At 39.1% G+C, this 15,499-nt stretch overlaps 1 protein-coding gene across 1 annotated transcript in view; it reads right to left on the reverse strand.

Moving 5' to 3' along the window:
- fmn2b (formin 2b) overlaps window positions 1-13,451 on the reverse strand; it is an 85,747-nt gene extending 72,296 nt beyond the window's left edge. The window contains exons 1-3 of the mRNA XM_088610154.1: window positions 13,396-13,451; window positions 8,705-10,791; window positions 3,504-3,670 (exon numbers count right to left, since the gene is read on the reverse strand). Of these exons, the coding sequence (XP_088466280.1) occupies window positions 3,504-3,670; window positions 8,705-10,791; window positions 13,396-13,418 (2,277 nt within the window). The 5' untranslated portion in view covers window positions 13,419-13,451. The remainder of the gene's footprint in view (window positions 1-3,503; window positions 3,671-8,704; window positions 10,792-13,395) is intronic.
- Between the last annotated feature and the right edge of the window lie 2,048 nt (window positions 13,452-15,499).

Genomic DNA, 15,499 nt, shown 5'->3' on the forward strand with positions numbered 1-15,499 from the left:
GTATAAAATGGAAACACCATTCAAGCCTCAAGGACTACTTTTCTCAACTGAACAAATTACTTTCTTCATTGATCAATAATACAAGACTTTCCCCATCTTAAATCATGCTGGTTTAAGGGACTGAAATGCTCCAGCACTAAGGCTGGAATTAAGGCCTTGAATAAACAGCCCATAAAAAGCTTTGAATTATGGATGTTTTGAAACATGTACATATCAGTATATTTTACTAAGCTGTTCTATCTAAAAATCTAGAAGGTAGAAAGAGTAAAAAAAAAAAAGTGGGAATCACTAACCTTTGAAGTTTCAAATTCACTGCATCTTTTCTGTACAGTCGGCTTTAATTTTAGGAGAGCCAGATCTGGACTTGATTCTCTTATTTCACAGAACCACTCCCTGTCATCACTTTTCAGATCCCGTCTTATCACAAGCAGCTTCCTGAAAATCTCTGGTACCTTGGTCAGGGCATTTTGTGCTGTGCATGAAAAAGCAGGTGTAATTTGCGACCAGTTTCTTGCCTCTATACTGCTCGGGTGTTCCATTGGCACAAAATAGGCATCAGCAGTTCTCTTCCTTTTTCCAGAGTCACCAGGTTTCCAGTCAAGACAAAATGTTCCGTTGCAAGCAGCTTTACGCTATTTATCAAACCTCTCCTATATAACAGATCACCTCAGGTGAAGAAAGTTTTGAGGTAATGTTTTACCCCACAAGGTTAAAAAAAAGTAAATCCTTTGCAATAACTACAGTACAGTTCAGCTCCAGTTACATTTAAGTGATGCTTGCTTTTAACTCCAGCACTTTGGAGATTATAGCCTTCATTTTTCCTGGAAATCTTAACTATTCAGCACGAATCCAAATATGCTCCCATTTCTGAATGCATTCTTCACTGATGAAAGCAAGTGAGGCGAATATGCAGCATCAGGAATTTCCCGTTATCATGCTTCAAACCTAGACAACACACAGTATAGGACACCGATTGATGGATCCTACCGCATTAACAAGAAATGGACCTCTGAAGGCTTTTCAGGTACTCCTACAAATCAAACTCCTTTGCAGAGAAAAAAAAAATTTCCAATCAAATGTCCATGGACAGTTTATAAGTGTATTTCCTTGATCTTTCATCTGCTCACTCTCATTCTCTTCCTACCCTGAGTGTCCAAAGCTGCACTTGCAGATCTCTCAGGCATATTGGTTGACCAGCCTGCAGACAGATCAAGTTCCTCCACAACAACTCTATACGCAGAAAAAACAGGAGATGTTCAATTATTTAGAGGTCAACCTGCAGCAATGTCGTTTCACGTCACCTGCACTCTCAGATCCTCTGCACGGTCACATTTCATGTGTGAACCAATCAAGGGCACACTGGGTAGCCACTGTTACTGTTTAACACGATGGTAATTCACACAAACCTGGCACTTGGCAAGACATTTTGCTCAACAATGCTGCCAAGACTCAAGAGCAGGACTGTCATTAAGTTTAAGAATCTATTAGTTTAAGCTATAACTTGTACCTACAGTAAAGTTACTATATTTAATAATCAAGGGGGGAGGACCCAAGGTGGAAATGGAATATTATCACCTAGTGAATTACGAGAATCCTTTTGCCTATACAGTACATGGCATTTCCTTATAGACATTTAGGTTATCTACAGAAGCTACATTCATGCATGACATCAGTACAAGTGCGCATACATACAGATGGTATCTTTCCAGGGTTCAGGAGGGTTCAGCAAGAACACTGATTTTTTACATTGATAGTGAGACACAAAAAAAAAAACCTTTCAGTGCATACCTGTATAGTTATTAGGCGGAATAATGATTTAATATATTCCCAACTACAGGTTGGTAAAGCTCATTTGTTTGTTTCTTTTGTTTTACAGTAATGTCCTGGACTATTCACCACAAAATATTAAATTAAAATTTTAACGCCTTATTACTTATTAAAATTTTCTAATTGCTCAGGAAACTGCATTGAGAAGAATGTGTGAGGTAGACAGATCAGGTGGCATAATAGGTTTTTAAAGTATGCGGTTGTTATACTGAATAATAATGATCTAACACGTTTGGAACTATAGTTTGGTATGGCTTACGTTTCATTCACACCAGACGTCCCCTTTAACAGTAATGCAGATAATAAAGTTTCAAGAAATATATATATATACGTTTTCTTTATAGATCCAAACATCCATGCTAAGATGCTTAAGAAATAAAAAATGAGGAGAGCTGTTTGTTAATTTATATTAATTATAGATTGAAAAAAATGTAAATTTGCATATTAAACAGGGTAACGATATAGCATGACATAACAGGCCCAGAATCATGTGGCCTTTCAAAAGTGCATAGAAATACTGCATTACTTTGTGTATAGAATACTGTTATTTAAAATGGTAAATACCCATTATAGTTCTCACATTTAGAATAAAAAATGTCCTCTAAAAAGATTTCTTTCCATCTTTACTCATCTTCCTGCAATTTTTATGATCTTTGTAGGAAATAAAGCCTACTGTGCTACAAAGTGCTTATTTTCTCAGCTTGCTGTTGCATAAGCAGTCAAAGTAGGTGAGGTTAACACTTATCCTCAAGGTGTTTCTTCACTGGAGCTTCACTGTTTTCTTACACTTCATAAAACAATTTACTTTTGAGAGTTGGGAGATATGAATATGAATCTAAATACAAGGACCTACAGTCCCTAACTGCCATGACCCCTTTCAAAGTCTGCAGGCTAGAAAGGAATATTTTGATACCAGCCCTTTTCATGCTTGAATCTTATATAACACTGCCACCAGATGGCAGGCATGTGCAACAATGTTTAATGACCGAGGAATAAACAGAATTTGCAGTGAGGAAGGAGGACTGGCACAAGTAAACAAGAGTTGTGCACCTTGGTGTCCCAGAAAGGAAAGAAGGTGAGAGTCGAGTGCTACTACAAAGGTTCTTTCACTCCTCTTCTGCACAAGAAAAACAAGGAAGTGCAATCAACCCCCCAAATGCACTGAGGACCTTAACGCCTATTAACCTACTGAAGTAGCATGTCCTTCACAATCGTCCCTTCAAACTTGCAGGTACTCAGGATGCCACAGCAGTTGGTTTCACCAAGAAAGTGTCTTTCTTACCAATTCACACAGTGTCCTAAGGGTAGGTTTGGAATGGGTCTTGCCAACCTCCCCATGCCATCCTCAGTTACACTGTGCCAATCATACACAACCACACAGGGAATCCCAGTCACAGTCGGCTAGTAACAGTAGATGACTCAGGCTCAAAGTACACACATCTGAATCACAGAGCCCAACTTGCATTCGCAATGCGTTTTTATGGTTGTGCAGCTTGGGTGCACCTATAGCTCTGCACGGGAGAAATATCAGCCGTTTAACACGCTACTGACGAAAAGACAAAAACATTTCCACCTGTCACACCCGAAGAAGGCTCCACAGCCGAAACCTTGCGTCTTTCCTTTTCAGCATGCCCTAAGCCTGGACTTGTTCCTAAAGAAACACCGAGCATACTCACGTCAAACGTGGGGGTGACCTGTGATGTGCTTTCCCCATACGGCTCCCGGAAGCAGTCACTGAACGGCAGCAGCAGCCCCATGGCTAGGATCCGAGAGCACAGCTTCTCTGCCTCCTCTGGGGGGGCATCCTCCTGCTGCTTGAAGAACTTCTCCAGCAGGGTGCGCCCTGAACACCAGAACACACGTCAATAAGTCATTCTGAACTGGGGCCAACATTCAATTACTAACTCACCTGTCTTCTCTATAGGGGAGACAAAACCCATTTTTAAGTTCCTCCATGCTCAAAGTACCGAACGTACAGTACTTAAATGAAAATTCGCCGCATCAGATTCAGTGTTCACTTTTTAACCTAAAAAAAGTTGCTACAGTCAATAAAAACCATTCCCAGAATAATTCTGCAGAACACTGATATTCTGTTTTTACAAGCAAAGCAACGTGATTGTGCATTTTGTTACAGAAAGACTCAAAGCAATATCAATCATTTAAGTGGGATATAAATCATTTCTGCTTTACTAGTTAGGCTGACTGCACAAATTTGTTTCTAAAAGGAAATATCTGGGGATTGCTCTGTTACAAAGCTTATACAGTACATCGACTAGAAAATGTACTGTAAACATTTTCTTATAAAATGGTATATTTTAGCATTTAAAATGTTTTCATGTAAAGCTGTATTCCTTATAAACGTGATGAGAATTCACACTAAGTTGGCACACAGCAGGCTAGAAAGGACCTGATCACAGAAAATTAAAGATTATTTTGGAAAGTGTCACAGACAGAAAAACCTGCAGCAATTGCAGATATTACAGTAAGCTGAGCATCTGAAAGAATGAGTCATAACTGCAGCAGTATGTTCCTCCTTCAAAGACCGATTAAAGTAAACTACCAGTTTATTTCTGTGACCTGGATGAGCTGTTTTTACATCAATAGTAAAGACTGGTATAATAATAATAATAATAATAATAATAATAATAATAATAATAATATGGCAACTGTGCAGTCCTTTCAGAGCCATAAACATTAGCTCGCATAAGCAGGACTGCACTATACAATATTTATGATTTGGTCAGCTACAAATAAGCATTTCCTGTGTTAATATGCAACATGAAAGAGCAATATGGAATGTCACGTTTGGGGTTGTCAAAACAGGTAATAGTAACAAATGGCCATCTGACCTTCGGCTGGTTTACTTGTTAAACTTTGCTAGTAATTTAGCCTATTTCTAAGCAAAATTTAATGGTTACATTACTTTGAAAACAAATTGCATGTTCAATTTTATGAGACATGTTTGGTCACAGAGAAGCCTTTTGGTCACAGCCAATCAAAGGGTTGTGTCAGTAGTCTCATTTAAAAACAGTTGGCTATCACATACTGTACCGTAGCAATTAGGAATGAAAAGGAAAATAAAAAATAAGTATAAAAAGGCATCTTCCCATTTTACACTAAAATCAAACCAAAATCAAATGCTGCATTTGTCTCCAAATGTAATACTAGCTAATACTGTATAAAAGTTACAGTGAATAAGGCCAGCATGAATAAAATGCCATCTCTAAACGTCTGATAGCTGGAGGCAAGATGAAACAGTAATTTACACATCTTCAATGTCTGAATTGTTCATTTTCTGAAGTCAGAACACAAACATCCACCTTATTCTTCTGCATGCAAGCCAAAATTCAATTCTTCATTAATACTTGTGATCTCCACATGATTGTTTTCACAAAGGATAGCATTACTAGGCTGTCACCGCAAATGTACACTATTTAGCCCCTAAGCCTTACTGCAAGGCTTCATGGGATTACTCTTTTAAGAGAAAAAAGAATCTAGGCACACAGATCCACACAGCATAGTAATAAGAGGCACTAACCATTCTGATAGATTTAGAAAATAATCTTAGAGGCTGATGATCTACATAGAATAGCATTCTGTGACAGTAAGGCTCTGAAGAGCCTGATTTGTTGTGGACTATATCCTTAGAACATTGATTTACATATCCAGATGTTTATGGAATAAACAAATATAGGAACAAGAAGAGGTTAATCTGTAGTTGAACATTTTTTAGCAGGCAATTAACATCTGCTTATTATTTTGCAGCTCAGTACAATATATAAGAAGTTGCTCATCCTGACCCAGTGTAATTATACACACTTGTAAAGTAAAATGTTTGTAAACAGGACAAGTAATTAAATAAAAACAAGTGGAGTAGTGCCAGGGTCTAAAAGTCACTGCCAGATCAGACAGCTTCTTTTCTTAAGGGGGAACATCTTTTCAGTAGCTTCAACAAGAGACTGGGATAAGATCTGGCCTGCTGAGCCATTGTACTGTAGCTTGATTACAGAAAACAAACACCTACCCTCTGTAATAGAAAAAAAGTTTTAAACAGGGCCACACCCTATAACTCAGGTACACGCACTGTATCTAAGCATCTGTTAAGTGGACTAGTGTGCCACACCTATCCCCCCAATTTCCCTCAAATCAATCCCTTTACATGTCTCATTTGAGGAACTTGACAATTTGTACAGTATGGTCTAAAGTTAAAAGAATGTAAAACCCCATCTATCCTCTGATAGTGAACACACACCCAAACAAACAACTGACAATGCTTGTTTGACAGTGCCTGGCCGAGAACTACTAAGTGCAGAGCTGGCACAATGATCTCAAACTGCTGACTATCGTATCAAATCAACATGAAATTGTACAGCCACTGCAAGTGCGCCACAAGGAAAAAAACAACTGGGGACTGCATTATCAGTTAAGGTAAAGTACTGAACATACTGTATAAAAGACAAGAAGACTGATTATAGTAGCAACATCTGTCAAGTGCTTAACTAATACTAGCAAAATATTTTTAATATTGTATGCCTCTAAATGTTCAAGATGTACACATTTTGCACTCACCTCATGAAGTCTAAGAAAGAAAAACAAAGGATAATCTCATAAATTAAGTCAATTTAAGGACACGTGAATATTTTACACAAATACCCTTTTCAGGCCGATCCATCCCATCAAGGCTGTTTTCCTTCTACAGTTTCACTGCAAAATCGATTGGAGTGACAAATCATCACGAGGCTGCCCCCTGGGTGTAATCAAAGCCAAGCTCGAGCTCTTCTTCCAGGGAGAGCAAAACATATATGCCTTGAAATAATGTCTGAACTTAAAAAAAAATATTTTTAGGGTAAGGCAATCTGGGGAATTCTTATTGTGTATGAGAAATGGGAAAAAAAAAACAATGTTACTAACTTTATGAGGATAAAAACTAAATCCTGTCCTTTTCAAGACTTGACTAACCTATACCTTAGGGTTAAGATGACAATTGCGTTCTAAAACCTCTAAAACTTTTTGCTATTGCAGAGGGTAGGCGTGTAATTTTGGTATTCAAGCTACAGTGGCCCACCAGCCTAGAGTTTATCCTGGTCTACACGGCAATAAGTGAACTCCCCTCATTCCCTCGGATGGCAAACCAATCCACCACAGAGCCAAATCCTTGAGCTGAGTGGGCTGGAGAACCTGAGGTAAACTCCCTTAATCAAGGTACTGCAGCCGTATCTACAGGAGGGACTGAAGGACACAAAGGTTACGAAGAGAAGGAGGCCTTTTGCCCCATCTAACCCAATTGGTATTTACTGGTTAACTGATCCCAGAACCCCATAGAGCTATTTCTTGAATGAAGTCAAGAGTACTGGCTTCTATGACATGACTGGGTACCTTGTTCCATACACCCATGCCGCTTTAGGTAAAGAAGTGCCTCCTGTTCATTGCTTTACAGTTCATGCACTTCCGCGTAGTTTCCACCTTACTCGTTGGTGCGGTTTCACTATTCATTCTGAAGTAATGGGCTGGCTGTCTCCTTACTTTGTCTTTGACTTGAGCTCACAGCCCACTAATTATGAGTCCATAGACTCTACACTACAACTTAGAGAGGGCACATTCATTTGATTTTGTATTAGGCCTTCAGGGTTTTCAAGTGAAATAATCAGAAATCATGTATAGGATGTGTAAGTACCAATTTTCATTTTGCACTGTTGGCAGAGTCAATTGTACTTTCTAGACATGAATTTCCACAAGTAACCAAACAGAAAAGAGAGCTACTACTCTACTAAAAAGGAAAATTTTTAGTACAGAAAACCATAAGCAAAGCTTGCTGAGCAGGCGGTTTTGTAGTACAGGAGCCCCCCAAAACAGAAAACCATAGAAATTATGTGAGAAAAAAAGATTCAGCTTTGTATTATATCTTTTCTAATAAATATTAAAATTAAACTGAAATACTAAGAACATTTCTGCAGACTTAAAGCATGTCTCTATCCTTGTGTTTTTTCCACTACCTCCACCAGACCTTACAATTAACAAACATCAAAGGTTTCATATATTACAAACAACTGCATTTTATTAGCTTTTTAAAATTAAAAACATGCATATTTCCCTGCATTTCCAAATCACTGCTTTATTCTGCATGATCAGGCCAGGGAAAGCAAATAAACACTGGCCTCTAGCTGAGTAGTAAATACAAGCAAGCTGCATGTTTATCTGGAAGGGGAAATCCCAAGAATCCCTTCCTTAATTACAGTATCTTGGAGCAGGAAAGGGAGATTAACACAAGGAAGGTGCAATGCAGGGTGAAAGAGGAAAGGTCAATTCACTGTATTGATTCAAGAAACACTGTGGAACTACATGTCAAAGGGATTATCTTTGAAAAGTGTTATTTAGATTCTGACAAATTGTATGCACAACATGAATGCATTGCTAAACTAAACTCTTTCACATCTACATTCAAAACCTTCTTCTTTAGAAGGGCCTTTACTTAACCGGTTCTGTTATTTACCCCTCTGCTCCTGCTGTATTCAGTACCCCCATCTACTGTCTCCTGTTGCTGTTGTGTAAAGCGCTTTGAGAAGCCACCTTTGAAGGCGCTATATAAAATGAGGTTTATTATTGCATGTATTGCACATAGAAAACATCTTTCACATGACATCGCTAGAGAAAACCCAAGAACTTTCTTTTTCAGCAATTCTGCCTACAGGTACGGCATATGAATGATGTCAGATGGCACTGTAACATGTAATCTTCTCCGGTGCGATACAGTAGTTGCTATTTTAGGTATGTTACCAAGTTGATAAAAACAAAGGATGTGAAGAAACTAATAAAGCATACTGTATACCCAGTTATTTTAACTTCATGCGGTGGAGCAAACTGTACAAATCAAACTCACCAGAAAAGACATCATGGAAGCTACAGGCGGAAGCCTGGACCCCAGACGACTTGCGAGTAACGCACAAGGGCTGGCTGCCTCCTCTGAGCCTCTCTTCTGATCCCCCATACTCCAGGTAATCTGCCGAACCCGTCTTGTTAGACCTAAATTTGGACAGCTCATCAGTCCAGTCCGCCGAGCGGCTAAGCGGCCCAGTTATGCTCGAGGACCTCTGCTTCTTGACTCTCCGCCTATCGGGCCTGTGGCCGAGGTCGCAGTACCGCCTCCGAAACAAGGGACTCTGGGACGGCGAGGGTCCCGGAGAATGGTTCGGGGAGCTGAGCTGTCTTGTTGTTGTTTTGATGTAAGAGGGGTGAATTGGAGGGTAAGGCTTGACAGTTGGGGAGGATGTGGAAGTCAAACTTGTCCTCAACAACCGACTTAAGGGACTTTCAGGGTGCCACTGAGAAAAGGGCACGCTGCTTTTTCTATGCGGCACAGTAGGGTCTTCGTCATCACCTTCTGCTTTTAGTTCCAAGCTGCAAGTATGTTCCAGCGATTCAGTTAATTCCTCCCTGCCATCAACAGTCCCATCTGAGGAATCAAGGGCTGCTTCATGGCTCCCATCTAGTTCAGCGCGACTTTCCTTTAGGAGAGATGAAATATCCACCTTGGCCTCCTCTTCTTCAGGCCCCTCTACACTTTCAAACGAGGCGGTCAGGTCAGGGATGCTGTTGGCGGTTGTTGCCGTGACAACAGGGCTCCCACCTCTCCCTCCGCTCGCCTCTGCAGGAGGCTGTGCGCTCTCGCTCAGGGGCTTGTGTTCTTTTGTCCCAGGCGAAGTACAAAAGGATTTCTCGGATTTGCTTGAAGCCTCACTTAAACCGTTTTGCACGTCTGCAGTTAAATTACTTTCTTGCCTTGCGCTGTCCAGAGAAACATGCAGCTCGCCAACATGGCCATTCTCCCAGTTAAAGGCAGCTTCCTGGTCTGCAACGTGCTCAGAGTCAGGGGGGGTTGTTTTAACATCACCCGCATGTTTATACTCAGCTATCCAGCTTGGCTCCTCAGCGGCTGAAATAATAACCCCCTGCTGCATCCTAATAGCATGCTGGATATCAGAAAGCAAATCCTCTTGTTCTGCAGCGGAGTGGAAACTATAGATATCCGTATCGGAGCCAGAGCTAGCCCTTTGTCCCTCCTGGGTTTCCACGGTTGCCTGTCGGCTCTCCATCGTGAGGTGGAACCGCTCAGCTTCTGTGTCCGACAGGCCCAGCTCGTCTGCGGAAAGGCTGATATCGGGGGTTTTGGTTTGGATAGAGAGCGCACTGTCCAGCTCATCTTGCTGAGAGGCCTGGGTCTCCAAAACATCCTCTTTGGAGCCCCCTGACAACCCCTTTGCCTTGGACAGGTTCTTACGGAGCCTGATGTTTGAAAACACGGATGCTTTAGAATCCGATTTGGATTTCTTCTTGCTGGAATCTCCCCCTTTGCCATGTTTGCCATGTGCCTTTTTACCGTGCAATCCTTTCTTTGTGTGTTCCACCTCCCTGGGCCCCCCAGCTTCTTCTGTGGCTTCACTGCTTTCCCCTGCTGCCCTTTTCAGCTTCCCATCCTGATTCCCCATGTTTATAAGCAAGCGGACTCCTTTCGCAATCAAGCCATGCTGATGGATGCTCTTTGCTTTGCCTCTCGGCGAGATCCTGCTCAGTAATCCGGGCTTGCTTTCCGGTGACGAGAGCGGTGATGATGCGGATGCAAAGGAAACAAACGCCTGTGCGTGCTCTCCCCCATCTGCTAGAGCTGCTGTTCTGCATAATGGGCTGCTTGCTGCTTGCTCCTCAGGGACATGCTCAGTGCAGCACTCCTGTCTGCAGACAGCTCCTTCCCCCGGCTGCTTCTGTTCCTGCTGCAGCTGACAATAGTGCTGCTTCCCCAGGCTCAGCGAGCTGCTCTTTCTCCTGTCTTTGAAAGGAGTTCGGAAAAAGCTCTCTCTCAGAGCGGGGACCTGCTTTTCAATTGTCTGGATGGCTTGCATTATGTATTCAAGGGATTCTCGGTCACCGACAGGCAGACATAGTTCAGGAGAAGGCCCCGGCAGTGTTTCACTATGACAAAAGACAAATAAGAAAAAAAGAGCATCTTAAAAATTTGAAAACGTGCATTGCATACAGCACTGTTTTATGCAATACCTCTTACGTTACACATAAACTCTGCACATTTAGAATGACAGATTTCTGCTTCAGGAAAAAAATATTTCAGAAATACTGCATGTTTATGAAAATGATTGCGATTTGAAGAAATTTAGTTTTCACACTGTATGAATCAAATTCTTATTTGTGGAATATTAAAGTAAAAGTGTGCTACACATACAGAACAAATGAAAAACAGTGATATACTGTAGTTTTGCTTTAACAGAACTGTTGGTTGTTTAGTGGCAAACAAAACGTACTGCAACTGATCTTTACTGACAACCAATAACCACTTATAATAGGTTTTAGAAAAAGCATGTTTTAAACATGTTGTATCAGAACTCTAGCTGCTTCCTTTCCTATCCATGTTCATCTGTTTAAAGACACAGCATGAAATTATCTCCCCAGGGAGCCGGGAGAGCAATAATAAGGTTCTAACCTCCCTTCTGACTTTCAAAACACTCTACCGTCCTGAAGGATTAGGAAGAGATATTACATTACACAATAAGGATGAGGAAATCCAATTTAATATTTAACAGCTTGCAAACAAACTAAAAAACTAAGCTCACATACTATGCAAAATATGGTTATAAAATTAAATGCAGCATTTAACACTCACATTACAAAACTACCCTATAAATGGATTACAAAGGTCTGAGACACTGGTCGACATGCATTGATGCTTATGTACATGTGTGCAAATACACAGAGTAAGAAGTCAGAAATCCTTGGGTCATTCTAAACATAAAAGAACTAAAAATGCATTCCAGCATTTTTATATTGTTCAGTAACAAACTTGAGTGAAGATGTTGCTTACAACACAAATAATAATCTAATTTGATCACAACAGAATCAAATCTAAAATTACACTACTGATGCAACATCAGCATTATACATTATACAGTACAGTACTGTAGCAATAAAAGGGCTCTTAATATTGTCTTAATATTCCTTAGAAAGTACTGTAGTAATTCTCCGCCATTTTCATACAGCTGTAGGCTGTTATTTGTTTTTAATTCCGGTCTGTGAATGAGCCAACAACGCATATTTAATACAATCATAAAACCTTTTATTAGAAAGACCAATCCAGTTAGTTGCAATAGTCAACTGAAAACCCTTCAATGACATCGTTCCAAGTCAGCGTTTGTTTCACATAGTAAATACATATGCATGAACAAAATTTAAATATTAAAACTACATACTGTATGTACACCTGGTCCCTAGAAAAGGCACCGTTTGGGCTGCACATACAGTATTACCTACTGTAGAGATTATTTACTGTATACTGATACCAACGCAATTAAATTATCCTGAATAATAAAACTACTGTCAACAACATATAGTGGCATGAAATGCTGTCTTTAGAAGATTTCTTCATTTTGAGAAGTTTTATTTGTTTAAAATATGTAAATTGTTCATCTCTTGGTTTACTGCTGAATTTTAAAAATATTTTTAACGCGTTATTAGAGAGCTGTGCTAAGAAAACGGATTTTACAATCTGAGTCGAACACAAACATTTGGAGAAACAAAAATATAACAAAAACGAATGTGTAAAAACAGAAGTGATAATTGTTAAGGTTGATATTCAAAGTTTTTTCGTAGTTCCTTAAACTTTAAGTGAACACGTTGTGTCACACACACACAAACACTGTAATCACTTCGAAACTAAACGTAAAAACTATCGTAATTCCAATTGCTAAACCTTAAGAATCACAGTATCTAAACCCACTTCACAGGATAAACGTAAGCTTTCGAGTTACATTTCTTACAGAAAGTTTTAAAATATTTACAAAAGCGATATTATGTAAAAAAAACTGACTTGCCTTAGTCCTTCTGTTCAATATTAGAATAAAACCAGAACGGCTTCAAATTTATAGGGCTTTTTCAATCACATGAACTCTGAAATGACTCATTTTTAAATCACATGTCTTCTAACCAGCATAACACTTAGCTAACCTTCACTAGTTTATAATGTACTATTCTTAATAAACTCTCCATATACTTACTAAAATACTTTAAAATGTAAAACGTGACTACTTTTTCTTGCAGTAAACGTGTTTTTGTGCATTTGAACTTTTAAAATAAGACATACCTTATTTAATTAGTCTGATTTGGAAGCCATCAGTGCGTGGCTCGTCATTAACTACAAACTATCAGAATATATTTGTTTAGCGAGTCCAGCTTCCTATATTAATGTATACCTTTTTATAAATAAAATATTGAATGAACAAATACAAAGAATAATTACATTCAGTTACGTAAAAACAGCTGGACACCTCTAGAAATACTTAACTGGGCAATAAAAATGGAATTTCAGTTATGTCAGAAGTGTTGGTCCCAACATCGGAAAATTAAGGTCGAGTTTACGAATGTTAACATTTAAATAATCTTTAATTTATTTCTGTTTAAGATATTATCACAATTTATATATATAAATAATTCTGGAGCCTAATCAATTAAAACTTAGATATAAAGGAACTTAATTCTGAAAGCTATATTAAAACTAAGCAAACTCATTACCTGTAACCAACGTCTACCTCCATTGTTAAAAATGTCGGCAGGTTTTTTTGGGAGGGTGGGGCCGGACACCTACTTACGCTGTTTTTTTTACATTGAACACGTGGTTCCACAATCCGTGAAGAGGGCCACAGTTTAGCACGTGATTCCACAGTCCGTGACCGGTACCTGTCGTCGGGATTAACAGAAACGGTGCTCTGTGAGACAGTCCTATCGATTTGTGAGCTACTGTAGCACCGTGGAAACAGCTCATTCGCCCTACAGTGGGGAGTGTTGTAATGCACGTCTTTCAGCTTTGCCTGTTTTCCTTTTGCCTGTAAAAGTCAGGCAGTTGTGGGAAAGCAAATCCATGGAACAAAAGCCTTCGGGTTTTGGGAAAGAGCCCCCTTCTGTGCACTTTACTAATGCTTTTTTTCAAAAGCTCATACTGTATTAATATTATATCTTCTTGATCCTAGCATCCATCGTGAGTTATTCAGTATCACAGAAGCCATCAGATTTGTTCAAAGTGTACAGTACGAACCTTTAGCTATAGAGAAAGCAGTTCAAAAAGGAACAATTACATGTATTTTTAATAAACGATATTTTCTGGCCAGCAAATACTTGGGTATACAGTGTATTGCTCTTCTTTTGTTTACTGCCAAATGCTCAACTGCTTCCTATTATAAACACTTTCATAAATAAAGTTTTAAAAAACAATAACAAAGCCTTGTTGAATGTTTATATGATGTATTGTCCAACTTTAAAGTTATATGTAAACCATCTGTAATTAGTATAAGGTCTTCTCTAATATTTTTCATAACAAGATTGTTTTGTTGAATATAAAGCTGCTATAATAACACTTATTGCCTGAAACATTGTTTAATGCATTATGCCATATTAATTTTGTTCTCCAGATTATCAGTAGAGTCTGATTATTTCTGTTTGTACACATGTCATATACAGTATACATTATGTGTGTGTGTCATCAGCGAGACATGCACCAGACAAAACAAGAAAACTTTTAGAAATTCATACTCACTGTCATGGCACGCAGAGTACAACAGAAATAATCTCCTTCCCAGTTTTTGTTGCCATCCTTTCCCTTGTTTGCAATTTTCCGAAGTGTTTCTTGACAACAGAGCCGGGTGCATTATTATAGCAGTTTTTCCACAACCAAATTATTCGGTGGAGTGAGCAGACAGAGAATCCCTTTGCCCTGAGTCAGGACAGACTGTTTAATGGCAGTGCTGGCTGTCTGCCTGAAGTTTATTGACAGAAATAAATACAGAAAGAAATAACAAGACCTTGACTTTTCTTTTTGTAAATTGAAATTAATTTGGCTGCAGAGAACAACGCAAAGTTCACACTGTAGGGACTGAAGTGTGAAGGAGTACACTTCACTCAGAGTGCTGGAGTTGCTTGGAGCTACAGAATCTGTGGAGCCATACCATTGCCATCCTGGAGCCATCCAGGTGGAGCTGCACATTGGTGGTGGTGGAGGGGATCCCCATTACCTGTAAAGCGCTTTGAGTGGAGTGGCCAGAAAAGCGCTATATAAGTGTAAGCAATTATTATTATTATTATTATTATTATTATTATTATTATTATTATTATTATTATTGTCATAGACTGTGCTCTTCAAAGAATTAAATAAGAGTAGGTAACGGAGATCAGCGAGGGACAAATACAGTATCTGTTTTGCCAAGTTTGTAGACTAGAAAAAATCTCCTTCTGCTGCACTTTTCTGGTCCCATTCTAAAAGCTTATCTCATTGTGCATTATGGGTCTGTCAGTCTTTCAGAACAGCAGTAATGTCCCCCTGCAGATATTTGATCATATTCTTGTGCATCTGCAATATCATTATGATGATCATTATCAAGAAATAAAAATACTGTACAACATCTGCTAGTCATATACAGTACAGTAGGTTATGTATTACTCTGCCACCTCTTGGTCAGATGTAAATTTAAATTTTTAAGTGATTATGTAAGAGACAACAGAGGTTTGAAAATGTTCTGCTGGGTAAAATAAAACTTTGTTCTATACTGACACTGTGTGGTAAAATTTGTGCATTGCATTTAGCCTTATCCACCAGGATTTTCAAATTTTTAATGCCTACTATGAC

The sequence above is a fragment of the Lepisosteus platostomus genome, chromosome 17 (assembly GCF_059453375.1).
Source record: "Lepisosteus platostomus isolate fLepPlt1 chromosome 17, fLepPlt1.hap1, whole genome shotgun sequence".
Classification (NCBI taxonomy): Eukaryota; Metazoa; Chordata; class Actinopteri; order Semionotiformes; family Lepisosteidae; genus Lepisosteus; species Lepisosteus platostomus.